Consider the following 14623-nt stretch of genomic DNA (forward strand, 5'->3'; position numbering starts at 1 on the left):
CTGAAAAGAATTGGCCTTTTGAAGCCTATTTTTGCAGATTTGGTGATGTATTCAGGATTGACTGCAAGCTATGGAGTGAGTAGATGAAGGTTCGTCTTTTATTACAAAAATTGGGAGCTGTGGAACATAAGTTCGTGGACTACATCATTCCTAAACAGACAAGCGAATTGTCCTTCAATGAGACAGTGAACTCTTTGATGGAATTATACTAACATTACAAGTTGATTTTTTCTTTTTAGATAAGTGTTATTTTATCAACTTGCATGAAAAAAAAAGCTATGTAAAATATGCTTAAAACCGTTTGAATTATGCAAATACCATTAGTAGTTCAAGAGTTATGAGAATTTTAAATGCCAAAATTTATGCTTTTCTGTGGACATTTTTCTTTAGAAAAAGTGGGCTAAATTACAGACCTCAACATTTCAAGAAATTTGGTAATTTCACCACCATTTATTTATTTTTCAAGCTATTCTCATGAAACTTGACAGTCTTATGTAATTTTGTGTGCTCTTTCTGATTATGCAGTCAAATCTGATCTATCTCTTTACCATAAACTATTAATTATAAATTCAGATGTACAAATTAAAATTTTTTTTAAACTGGCGCATGGCATCATAGAGTGGGTGTCTATTCATGAACAAAACTAAGTATTATACTGGTATTTAAATATAGTTTTATTGAAAGTAGGTATTTACCTGCTTACCCACCAAAGGAGAGCTTAATCTCAGAAATAAATTGAAGAAAATTTTTCATATGGATTTTGGATTTCTGTAAAAGATGGAAATTCCCAGAGTCAAACAGAACTTATGCATTTTGGGACCAGTCCAATTTTCAATTTTGTAAATTCTCTCTATCTGGCCCAAAATATACCCCTATTTTCTGAGATGCAACTATAAATCGTACTCTACATGAATCCTCGATGTAGCTTTCACAGTACAAGGATACCAGGAATCCTGATAAACAACAACTATATATATTCACCAGTTGATGGTAATTTTTGTCATTTCTATTCTGTTGTTTTATTGAAAATTCAACTATGTAAATAAAAACATAAAACAGTAATTTTTTTTACCTTGTTTCCACCTTAACATTTTAAATGATTACTTTTATAGGTTTTAGGGAATGCTTAATGTGGCCATCTTGGAGCACACAAACGCAACTCCGAGAAACTATGCGCAAATGTGTGTACCAAGATGGCCAACAACAATAACATAAGAAATGACATTGCTTAATATCCCGAAAGCTACTTATTTGCAGAAAATTCAAATGTGATATTCGTTTTCAACATACCCGAAAACCTTAAGAGGTAGTCATTTTAAAGAAAAATGTTAAGGTGGAAACAAGGTAAAAATTTACGAAATATATCACAATGAAATTCTTTATCGAACCGCCTAATTATTATTATTATTGTTGCTGTTATTATTATTTAGATATCCTCAGTTAAAAAAAAACGGTTTTATTTTCCAGATTTGAAAAAAATGGTCTTGACAATGAGTTAAAAATAAAAAAAATTATACAAAATACTACTAGAAAGCCACCCAATAAATGTCACGAGGACATTTATTGGTTGGGTTTCTAACAGTATTTTGTATATTTTTAAGTCATTGTCAACATTTCTAAGACATGAGATACCATGTGGCTATTTTTCTTGTGCAATGTTCGACACTAATTGCCGAAATAAACAAACATTTTACATTAAATAAACACAATAAAAACTTATCCGACTAAATAGAAGAGTAATTTATCTTGCCTTTGGTAATATTTATTTGGGTGCTTATGTTACTGTGCCATTTTTTCAAATAGTATTTTCAAGTTAAATTCAAGTTTGACGATATCTTTTTTTTAATTTAATTTTTAGGTGAAAGTACAGAATAGTTAATAAAATACCCTTCCCCCCCCTTCATGTTAAGAATGGGTTTCTAAATAATAACATTATTTCTGCATGGTAGCATAAGCGCACAAGTACCTTTTATTTGTTATATTTTTTGTTTTTTACTACTAAAAAGCACAATTCTACCTTAAGCACAAGTAAGAAATTATAAATACCATGATAACAGAAACATGTGTACTTAATACATTTTGTTGTTTTTTAATACATTGTATTAAAAGCGTTAAAAATAACAAAATAGTTTTGGCTCGGTATTGTTTGGAAATCAAATTTGAAAAACTTGAAAATAATGTTTGTAAATTTACAAGCTCAGAAAAAAAAAATTTGAAAGCAGAAAAAACAGTTTTCTATTTTTAAGAGTATACACGAAATTCGTTAATGTGCTGACTTTAGTCAGCTTAGCGCTGGTCAGCACATAGCGAGTCGTTTTCCACTTCAACTTTATATTCTGTAATTTCTATAAAAGATAACATTTTAAAGAAATTTCCGCACAATTAATAATTATCAAATATTTGCATATTATACATGAAAATAATTCTGAAACTATTATCTATATGAAAATGGATGATATATACCGATTTATCTTATCAATTTTGAAATATTATTTGTCAACTTTGCTTAATCGTAAGTTTGTTTCCTGTGGTCGTAAAAATAAAAATCAAAGTCCAGTAGGCATGGACTTTTTTCGTTTATATAGCCTGTAAAATTTCAGCCATATACAATCAAATTTGACTCCACACATATGTATCCAAACCTAATGTAGGAAATGTAAACATTGAAAAAACAGTTTCCCCTTTTTGCTGTCGTCATTTTTTACCGTTTTTTTTTTTTCATTTTTAACTTGGAGCATAAAAACATTGAACGCATAAAAGAAAAATAAATTAACATCATTGGAATGCTTATTCTATTCTCTTTCCATCAATGTAATTCTTTAAAAAATTGACCCAAAAATAAAAAAAGATATGACTTGTTGAAGCACATTAGGGATGTAACATTGCCGATGTCCACGGAAATACAGCATACACTTGTAATGCTAATTATACTGTCCAAAAATCAGCTTCTTCCATACAAAATGGAGATGCATCAACCTGACCCGTAAAAAAGACCAAGATTACACCACATTTGCTTCAGTCATAAATAGACACCATGATGACTTTGAATTATCCTCATTGACAGCTAACAATTTTAAGATCCTGATTTTTATTCAAGACTTAGTGTCGACCAAGTACGCTGAACTCAGATGCCAGACACTAAACAGATTGGAAAAGGATCCAAACAGAACTCTTCAGCAATCGGCTGAGGAAACCTAAGAATCATTTCGGAGAAGCAAGACTCCAAAAATATAGAAGAGGCAGGTGAAGCACACATTAGAAAGGTACGAAGTAACAAAAAATCTTATTCTCCAAACAGTCAAGTGAAAGCCAAACATGATCCTCAGGAAAAAGCCCCAAACAAACCTGACTTACCCCCATTACCCATGCAAAGGATGTGGAAAACTCCACTGGCAGAAGTACTGTCCATACTGGTCCCGGAAATGTGATCGATGCAGATGCACCAGACACAAAGCCTCACATTGCAGAGCAAAAGGACGCCCGTAGGAGCTACGTAAAAACGAGGGTCAAGTGGAGAACGAAAATGTACGGAAGTATGTGACGGTAAAAATGGGGGACAAGAATGTTAGACTTTAATTTGACAGTTGTTCGGATTTGTCCATCATAAACCACCATACTTGGTGCAAAATCAGAAAACAAAAGATGATGAGAACCAAGAAAGTGGCTCGTTCAATAACTAGAGAAAGAATAAGATTTTAAGGTGAGGTTACCACTAACGTAAGGTTGAAGGGAAAAACACTGAATCACAAGGTGCAGCAGGATTTTAACCCCAGTCGACTACAGTGAGTGGGCTGCTCCCACCGTGTATATAAAGAAAAAAAATCAAATGATATCAGAGTCTGTGCAGACTTCTCAACCGGGTTGAATGCCACACTTAAGGATCATCATTACTCGCTACTCAGCCCCAAGGAAGTTTTTATGAAACTAAATGAGAAAATATTCTTAAAAATAGATCTGAGCGAAGCATACCTCCAGATTCCTGTTGAAGAAACTCCAAACTTTTGTGCATTAACACTCACAAGGGCCTATTTAAGTTCAACAGATTAGCTTTCGGGATCAAAGTCGCACCAGCTATCTTTCAACAGATAATCGACACGATTGATTTTTCCATAGGATACCTGGACAATGTTCTAATGAAAAACGAATCTATAAAGCAACATAGAAATCATGTTTTTCAGGTATTTGAAAAGATAAAGGAGCGCAGCTTCACACTTAAAGACACCAACTGTGAATTTTTCCTCAATCAAATAAAATACCTCAGGCAGATAATAGATAGGAATGGTAGACGGCCTGATCCAGAAAGATCCATAGCAATAAAAAATATGCCTGAGCCATACGACATAACAATACTACAAAGATTTTTAGGCTTAGCTAATTACTATCAAGCCTTCATTCCCAATATGTACACATTGTGTGCACCTTTAGATGAACTACTGAGGAAGGACAAGATTTGGAACCGGACCATTGAATGCAAGATGGCATTCGAAAGGCTATAAGAGGTGCTCACATCGGAGCTATCTCTGACACATTACAATCCAGATTTAGACATTATTGATGCAAGTGACGCAAGTGCATATGGAATCAGCGTGTGTATCATGCATAAAATGCACAACGATTCTACGAAACCGATAGCACATGCGTCAAGAACCCTACTACCTGCAGAAAGGAATTATTCACAGATAGAGAAAGAATCCTTAAGCATCATTTTTGCAGTAATAAGATTTCACAGAGTTCCCTGTGGATGACATTTCAAACTTCAAACGGATCACAAGCCGCTGATCTCTATCTTTGGCTCAAAGAAAGAGTTGCCTATACATAAATTGATTTTTTTTCCAATGGCAATATTTAAAATTTTGTTAATAAAATGGCACACGCTCCAAGAAAATTTAAGATTTTAACATATTAATTATTTTATATTTTATTTTCCAACCTCATTCATATTCTGGATTCAAAACTGCAGACTGAACAAGTAGCATAGGTTTTCTCAACATGCGACCAGGAATTATTAGATAGGGATTAAGTAGTTGTTCCAGTAACCCTCTGAAAGAAATCTTTAAGGATTTTTACACAGGACATCCTGGTGCTACCAGAATGAAAAGTTTAATACGTTCATACATGTGTACCAGAAAAACATGGACAAGGATATAAAAGAAAAGGTGAAAGCATGCAGAGGATGTGCACTGCTAAAGCGCTGCCAATTCAATTTAGCCCATAGCCCAAAGCTGACTACCCATGGTCACATGAACTACGCGGAAACACTTGATGGACAGTACTACCTCATAGTAGTGGACAGCTTCTCTAAGTGGCCTGAAGTCTTCAAGTGCAAAAGGCCAATTACTGACTTCATGATAAAAACTCTTCATGAGTTATTCGCATGGTTCGGAGTGGTCTACTACTTAGTGTAAGATAATGGCACTCAGGTTACATCCAGGGACTTTAAAGAGTTCAAGAAGAACTTCCAAGTGGACCATATCACAACTCTGACTTACCACCCCAGGTCAAATGGACAGGCCAAAAGATTTGTAGACACATTGAAGAAGGCTTTGAAGAAAGCAAAGGACATTCCATCCAAAAAAGCATTGCAAAAATTTCTTCAGGTATACCGTATAACACTTAATGAGAATACACCATCCCAGATGTCTTTGGCAGAAGTGATGTTTACATTAAATTATTGCTAAAACAGGTAAAACCCACAAAGGCAACTATTCCCAAAAAGAATTATGTGCTGGGAGAAAAAATATTCTTCCATATGCACAAAAATAATAATATTTTCTGGAAACAAGGGACAATCAAGAACAGGATCAGCCATATGGTCTACATGGTGGAAGGACTACTACTCTACTTTTTGACATATGTGAAGACATTAAATTTAACTCAAAACATGCATGTCCAGCTGCAGAACAATCGATTTGCAGAGATATTTTCGCATCAATTGTTGGAAATTGGGAACAGAAAAGTGCTGGCTGATTGGAATTGAGGGAGAATTTTGTTGCTTCATAAGATCCGTAGTTTAGTTACATCAAAAAAGAGTTGATAACAAGGTTTTTCAAGATATTCAAATTAATTATAAGAATTCTATTCTTGCAGCTAATAAGAAACCATAAAATATGAATAAGTAATTAACATTCGTTTTTCAAATGAAATATGCAAATTAATTGATCTTCATGGAGTTGCTCCCATATCCGTGACTGAGTATATTAAGAAGTTCGTTTTAATAATTTTTAAATTGAAAAAATCAGACCGAGAAAAAAACTCAACTTTATGGGTGTATATTTATAGGTAATTTATAGAAGATATAGGTGTCATGGATAAACACAAACTGAAGTATATTATGACACAATGATAAAATGAGTTTTTGCAGTTTCCACATTTTTATTAATACAATATATTTTTTTATATGTTACAAACAATAAAACTTAAGATTAATTGATTGTTTATATATATATATATATATATATATATATATATATATATATATATATATGCGCAGATCATCATATAATGATTAGATTACTCTGATAAACGTTAAAAAACATTTTAAAATAAATGTTTAAATTTCAACAGTACTTCTTGCGGTTAATGGTGGCCAAATGGATTAAGTCCTTGCTAATGGCGTCAGTGATGGCTTCTGTTGCCAGGTTCGAATCTATCGACCGTGATGATTCCCAAAAGGATGAAACACTAGTGTCTGTAGGTATTTAATAATTATATATATATATAATCTGGATAGTTTTTTTTTTTATCCATTAGAAGCGCTGAGTGAAATTTGAAGAATAAAATACGTTTGAAGCCAAAAACTGCAACGCAAAAATTTTAATAAAATAAACGAGTGTTTATTTTTTAAGAAATATATTTCGGAGTAAGACTCCTTTGTCAATCTTTTCTTTTTTCTCTTTTTTTTTTTTTCTTCGACATAATGTAGAGTGGAAGGTAGTTCGATGAAGATAAGAGAAATAAAAGAAAATTGACAAAGGAGTCTTACTCCGAAATATATTTCTTAAAAAATGAACACTCGTTTATTTTATAAAAAATTTTGCGTTGCAGTTTTTGGCTCCAAACGTATTTATACATATTTTATTAAATATATTATTATTATATATATATATATATATATGAGAGAGAGAGAGAAATAAAAATTATTCATTATTTTACCTCTGGCACAAATTTTACCATGATGAGGTCTGTTTGTTATATTACTTAAAGGAAAGTAACTCATACGTATCAATCAATCTTTACTTATTTGTAGTACTTTTCAAGCAAATATTTAATTACATAAAGAAAGCATTTAAACTATCATCATTATTATTATATACAATTTAACGTCTGCTTTTCATGAAAGCATGTGTTACTTCTAATGATATACACATACGGATACTCTCCAAAAATATATAAACAATAATAAAGATGTTTATCAAATAAATAAATAAAAATTGAAAAAAAAATAAATAAATAAAATTTAAAAAAAACACACACAGCAAAAATGATTCAAATTTGTATAGTAAAATTAGTTTCAATTTTATCCAGTTTTGGGGGGAAAAAATATACATTCCTGCAAGAAAATGTAGAAAATAAGAAATGAGATTTAAATGTCTCACCTGAAATCTATCTCTCAGTTTGCTTGTAGCAATCTTATAATTAATCCGCGACATCCAGGCTTTGAGGTGCTTCTGGGTGACACTGAAGTAGAAAGGAAATATCTCAGTATTACCAGTTTAGTGTACAAAAACAGTGAAATTTTTTTTTTCATTTCTACCCCCCCCCCATTTAGTGACAAGTGCTATTTTACCTGTACCATTTATCAAGTGTCATTTTTACTTTAATTTGTTATTGTAATATAGATTTTAGTTTTACTGGTAGTTTGACATCAATAAATATGACTTGGTAGTCTAAAATCAATAAATATTTATTATTTGATCATTAGTACTAGCAATGAAAAATTAAGTTTTAAATAGAGAGAGAGAGAGAGAATTAAAAGTATTGTTTTTTGGATTGGAATTGGAAATTTAGCTTAATTTTTTCTTATTCTGATACCAAACAAAATGTTCTGATTTTTCAGCTTCCTGATTGCGATTAATCATCTAAAGACTAGTTCCTATCAGTGGCATAGCATCAGTTTTTGCCACCTGGGGCGATCGGAAAATTCCCCCCCCCCCCCGGCATATCATTACCTGTTTTGCCCTCACCCACTGGTATATCATTACCCGTTTTGCCCCCCTCCCCGGCATATAATTATCCCCCCTCCCCGCTGGCATATGATTACCTGTTTTGTGCACCCCCCCCCCGCATACTGCTGGCATATGACAACCTGTTAAAACCTTCAAAATTCCAAAAAGCCCTCAAAATATTTATTTTCATTCATTTACACAATTCCCATTTTTTTTAATTTTATTTAATTTAACAATTTCTTTTCAATAATTTGAATAATAATAAGTATGCAAACAATCTTAAAGGAATTATGTAAACATTAATATGAAACAAAAGAAACCAAATATTTTTTTTCAAAACAAAAACATATAATTCAAATTATAAAAAAATTTGAAAATTAAATTAATTGGCTGCACAAACAAATATAATAATAATTTTAAATGAGAACATTTGAACACCTGAAAATGTTATGAAATGATAAAATCATTTTTATTTACTTTTTTGTTGTTTTTAAAATCCAAATTTTCGCAAAAACATGGCTGTATCAAAGAGAGGATACTCCGATATAGTTTTCTTTTTCTTCATAATGTTATTATTAAGAGGTTGAGCCTCGCGAAGAGAAAAAAAAAACGTATTGTATTGGCGTTTTTTGAAATCCTTGTGTGCAATCACTTGGTTTAAGTGCAAAATTTAAGACGTGGAAAATTACACATTTTAGAAAACATTTTTATAAATTTAAATGAGAACATTTGAAAACATGAAAAGGTTAAAAAATGATAAAATCATTTTTATTTACTTTTTTATTGTTATTTCCGAATTTTCACAAAAAACATGGCTGTATCAAGGAGAAGATAGTCTGATGTAGTTTTCTTTTCTTTTTTTTCATAATGTTATTATTACGAGGTGTAGCCTCCTGAAGAGAAAAAACATCTTGTATCCATGCTTTTTGAAATCCGTGTGTATAATCGCTTGGTTTCAGCGCAAAATTTAAGAAATTTGTTATGGTTTCAATCTTTTATAAAATAGTTTAAATTTTTTTTATATGAATGTATTTATGAATTGAAAATAAGGCTATAAATTTATTTTTTGTGAGAGAACTATCGCAAGGCATCAAGTCGGTTGAAAATTTACAAACATGCTTTTCGCGCTTTTTTTCAGCAAAGTTATCAACAGCTATCAAAATTTACTCTATCTACAAATTCCCTCTCTATGGAGAGGATTGCCAAGTCTGTGAGACTTGTCTGGCTTGTTTTTGATCGAAAGTAGTTTTTTATGAGTTTCAGTTTCAAGAAAGAGCGCTCACAGCTGGCAATGTTAGTAACTTGGGTAAGGAAAATGCGGAGCAAGATCACAATATTAGGGACGGAATTCCCAAGGTGGTATCTCTGTATAAAGTTCAAAAGTTCAAGAGGTTCATTGATTTTGTCTTTTCCTGAAGCTTACACAAAATACTGTAATCTCTTCCTTTCGGCAAAGAATTTATCTTTTTCTATATCTTCGTCAACTTAACCAAGCTGACAATCATAATTATCATCAAGCAGATTTGACGGTGTAAAAAAAGCGTATTTACTTGCAAGATTGTGAACTTGTTAAAATCTGCAAGATATTTCTTCAGTCAACCTGTCTATGACAGACAGCATTTCCCATCTCAACTTAGTATCAAACCCCAGTGCTGCATCAGTCAATTGTTCACCACCCATTCATTTCTTTTTGCAGATACGATGCTCCGGGCTTATCCCTATTTCAGAGCAGAGTTTTTTTGACTCGTCTATTGCAGTGTCCACCATCTTTTCTCTATTCTGAAGAAGGCAATCCCTCAACGCCATCAGCCTGGCAGAACTTTGTTGCAGATCCAGCCCCTTTTCTTGAAGATACTTCTGAGCATCATTGATTTCTGGGAGAATAGTTTTCCAAAAGCTCAGAAATAAAAGAAACGGAAATGAGAATACCGAGTTGAGAATTAAAGATGCATCTGATCTTTTCGTTACATTTTCTCCTTCTTCTGTGAGCTGTACCAGGGTAATGACGACTTCCAATAATTTTTTTACCACATCATTTACAGCATCTGCACGACTACTCCATCTAGTTTCCATAGTCCGCGTGATATGTGGACCGGTCAACTGGATCAAGATGTCCCAGCAATCTGTAGATGCAGAAAAGAACGAGAATAACTGGTCCAGTATGCCAAAAAAATGTAACAGAGTGAACCACTACAGAAGCGGAATGTACACAAGCCAGATTTAATGAATTGTTAGTGCATGGCATAATTAGAGCTTTTGGGTTGATTTCGGAAATTGGTTTCTGCACACCCGATCGGTGACGTACCATAATAGCAGCATTGTCAAATGCCTGGCCAATACAGTCACCAATCTGAATCCCATCGTTCTCCAGTTCTCTCAAAATCAGTTTAGAAAGCTTCTCCACGATTTTACCTTTTGTCTAGATTGAGCGGTCACTTTATTTTTGTCAATTTTTACGTAGCGCAACACCTCACTCATCTGGTCCTTTTGAGATCCATCAAGAGTGCTATCAAAAATTATACAATATATTTGCTTTCTTTGATCTGATCGATGATTTTCTTTCTCACCTGCTTTAATGCCAAAATGCTCACAAATTTATTTTGAATTTCTGGTGACATATAAGAAGTAACGATTTTCTTTCCCAGGTTAATTTTCACCAAATGTTCACGGAGCACAGGGTCATACTTGGCCAATAAATTTACCAATTCTAAAAAATTCCCTTTGTTTTCTTGATCTCTTTCATCATTAATGTTTCTACAATTCCAAAATCACATAATTTTTTGTTGCTTATTTTCCGTTCTATCATTTAATTATCAGTGATGTTTGAAAGTATTTTTCTTTACAAAAATGTTTTGTTTAATTTTTTAACATTTTTTGGAATTTTTTTAGCTTAATAGTTCGCACACTGTCTAACAAGCTTCATCTCTGTCAAATTTGCCACAGTGTTGCATCTTTGTGCTTATTTACAAGTAATTCTACAGAATGCTGTCGGATGAACTTAATGCACTTGTATCACCTCATGTTACAGAGAGAGAGAGAGAGAGAGAGAGAGATGTTACAGAGAGAGAGAGAGAGAGAGGTGAGTAAACGTGGAGGTAGACACGTTTACCAGAACCGAAGGTCAGCTGACCAGATTACGTATATGTGATGTGGTCAGGCAGGTTGGCTAGATCGGTGAGATTTGATTTGGGCTTTGAAGAAGACGGACGGTTTTTCCGTTGTCTCCCCCTCTTAACTGGGGAGGGGGGAGACGAACGTTGACATGTGTGAAGAAGAACCCACACAAGCCGATTTCACTTCCACTTCTGCAGGACCTCTGGGGAAAGTGAAATAAAAACTATAAAACCCATTCATCGTCTTGGAGTGATAAATCTTCGTCAAACAGGTATCAAGTCTCCCTCCAGGATGAGAAATTTCCAGATGGTTCAACATCGAAGAAGCAGAGGTAGGTTCTGAAAATACATGTCACACACACGATTCCCTTTATGATAATCAAACACACAACCATTTATATTAGAGACAATCATACGCCCACGGAATCCTTTTTTATGTTATACACCAAACGTAAATGGTGCCTTCAATGATAACCAATATATAACATATCTGTAATTTGGTGCCGTAATTGACCAGACCACCTAGCAAGGGTGGGTTTAAAAGGAAAAAAAGATGAAAAAAAAGGACTTCGGTTGGCACGGGGAAAAAAAGAAAAAAAAAGAGGACAAGAATAAAAATGTATGGAAAAAAAAAGAAAAAGAAAGAACAGTAGAAAAAAAAATACAAATCAACACACACACAACGTAGGGTCCATTAAAACACTAGGCGATTTAGAAAAATAATTAAGAAAAAAAAAAGAAAAGCAATACACACGTACAACCTTTTCACAAAGAAAGAAAAGGAAGACATACAGACACACAGATGTAAAACTTTATATATAGAAAATAGTTAAAAAAAATGTTTATCGTATTGGGAATTAGCTCGTTATGAACGAAGAAAAATATCACTTAATGTAAAAATTAGAAGGGAAAAACAACAGCCAGTGAGTAAACCAGAAAGAAGAAGAAAAAAAAAAAAAGAAATAGAACATATGACTTTAGTAAGTGTGCGTCAGCCTTTCAGCTTACCAAAAGATAAACACGTCAATCACAAATATGTGTTATGAATATTTCGTTGCATTTTTAAACTGTGAACTAAGTGTAACTTTTAATGAAAAACAATATGTACTTTTGATGAAAAACAATGGATAGGTTCTGAAATGTGATTTTTTTTCCTTTTTCACTAATTGTATGATTTTTTTTTTCTGACATGGACAATTTTAGTTCCATCGAGTGTTAGGATTGTCTGATTTTAGAAACGACTATGTATTTTAATTGTAAATGTCTAGGTATTTTTTGTAAACGACTGTGATTTTTCTTTAATTTTGAATTCTGTGGAATGGTAAAAGATGATGCACTATGCAGCCGACCTAGTTGATGACATGGTCAAATGGGTTTCCACGAATCTGTGTTTTGTTAATTGGAATTTTGTTATTAGTAAGATGGGACTTTGTGATTGCTTATAGGATGTGTTTGTATTTTTTAATTTATTATTTTGATGTAATTGATGTGTTGTCAAACGGTATTGGCAGAATTTTCTTGTTCTTTGACATGTATTTTTTTTTTTCGCAGAATGGGGAGGTGGAATCTTTGCTTGTGGGGTCTATTGAAAGAATGATTAATAAGAGAAAGAACGTGTTGTTAATTAATTAATAATCATAATAGTAATAATAAAATAGGGAAAAAGAGAAAGAAATAAGATTTAAACAGTGTAATAAATAATAAAAAAAAAAAAAAAAAAAAAAGTTTCGGAAGAGTCAAAGGTTCAGTCGGTATTAATTTTAATTTTCGAAAAGTAGAATAAATGTTCTATTCGACATGAGTGACCTTTTGACCACATAAGTAAGGTAGAAAAAAAAAAAGGATAAATATAGGGTTAAATAAACTATATGAAGAAATGAAAGAAAAAAGTGGGGCGTGAATGGAATTTAATTTCTGTGGCAAGCATGTTAGAATTTTGGAGAGGTGTTGAGTTACATGGGTAGTTATTAATTTCATTATTCTCGAGAAATGATTCGAATTTAATTTTTTTTTTATCGTGATTTCTATTGATTTGGATTAGAATCAACATGGAGCAACTTTGAGTACTTCATGTGTGGAAATCCGATGTTTTCCGTGAAGCTATGTGTCTTCAAGGCAGGTTGCGCTTACCGACTTTGGAAAAAAAAAGAAAGTTTTTTCTGACATAGCAGTAAACGGAATGTATTCTGTCCAGCGTGAGCGGATCTAGTTGTAATCAACTTCAGGGAGCAAATGAAATGCCCTCTGACATGGTGTAAGGGGCAGAGGGGGTGCAATGGCTGACGTGGCCATTATGTGACGAATCGCTCAAGAGAAGATGAATGAAATATGTATACAAGTACTGAGGAAAATAGAAGGCTACCCACCATATGGAATGTTAAGAGGTTTTTTGTTTCCCACAAAATACTAGTAATAAGAGTAGGCTTATGATGAATAGGATAAGGCATGGGATGGAAAATTTTTTTTTTTGTGCTACCTATGGGAAGAAAAGCTGATCTGTAAAGCCAAGGACGATGATAGTCCGTTTTGAAGAGGCAGATGGACCTCGATTTTATTATTCGGTTGATTGCCGAGAATTTATCGATCACGCGTAGTGTAAACGGGAGTAAAGGATGCTCCTGAAATTCTGATTTAAGTTATGAAGAGACCATGGGGTCACAGGGAGTTATTGACCTTCGAGGGCGCAAGGATTAGCACCACATGGTATTATTTGTTGATATTATTTTACTTAGTATATTGAATAAAGGTATGACAGTTTTCTTTGCCAGTGGGGTGAGCATATATATCCCATTCTTAGTAAATGTGGGAAGTAGAAAATGTATGCCTTCGCCATACATTTTGATAAAAAGGGGGGAAGGAATGTTACAGAGAGAGAGAGAGAGAGAGAGAGAGAGAGAGAGGGAGGTGAGTAAACGTGGAGGTAGACACGTTTACCAGAACCGAAGGTCAGCTGACCAGATTACGTATATGTGACGTGGTCAGGCAGGTTGGCTAGATCGGTGAGATTTGATTTGGGCTTTGAAGAAGACGGACGGTTTTTCCGTTGTCTCCCCCTCTTAACTGGGGAGGGGGGAGACGAACGTTGACGTGTGTGAAGAAGAACCCACACAAGCCGATTTCACTTCCACTTCTGCAGGACCATCTGGGGAAAGTGAAATAAAAACTATAAAACCCATTCATCGTCTTGGAGTGATAAATCTTCGTCAAACAGGTATCAAGTCTCCCTCCAGGATGAGAAATTTCCAGATGGTTCAACATCGAAGAAGCAGAGGTAGGTTCTGAAAATACATGTCACACACACGATTCCCTTTATGATAACCCTAGTGAGAACGCAGATGAAGAACA

General features: G+C 33.5%; 1 protein-coding gene across 7 annotated transcripts in view; it reads right to left on the reverse strand.

Moving 5' to 3' along the window:
- LOC145284546 (1-phosphatidylinositol 4,5-bisphosphate phosphodiesterase gamma-1-like) overlaps window positions 1-14623 on the reverse strand; it is a 335906-nt gene that overhangs the window by 137792 nt on the left and 183491 nt on the right. For all 7 annotated transcript variants that reach the window (XM_080133455.1, XM_080133452.1, XM_080133453.1 and 4 more), the window contains one exon: window positions 7596-7677. In XM_080133455.1, the coding sequence (XP_079989581.1) occupies window positions 7596-7677 (82 nt within the window). The remainder of the gene's footprint in view (window positions 1-7595; window positions 7678-14623) is intronic.

Source organism: Euprymna scolopes, chromosome 9 (assembly GCF_053919585.1).
Source record: "Euprymna scolopes isolate OS-2025 chromosome 9, ASM5391958v1, whole genome shotgun sequence".
NCBI lineage: Eukaryota > Metazoa > Mollusca > Cephalopoda > Sepiida > Sepiolidae > Euprymna > Euprymna scolopes.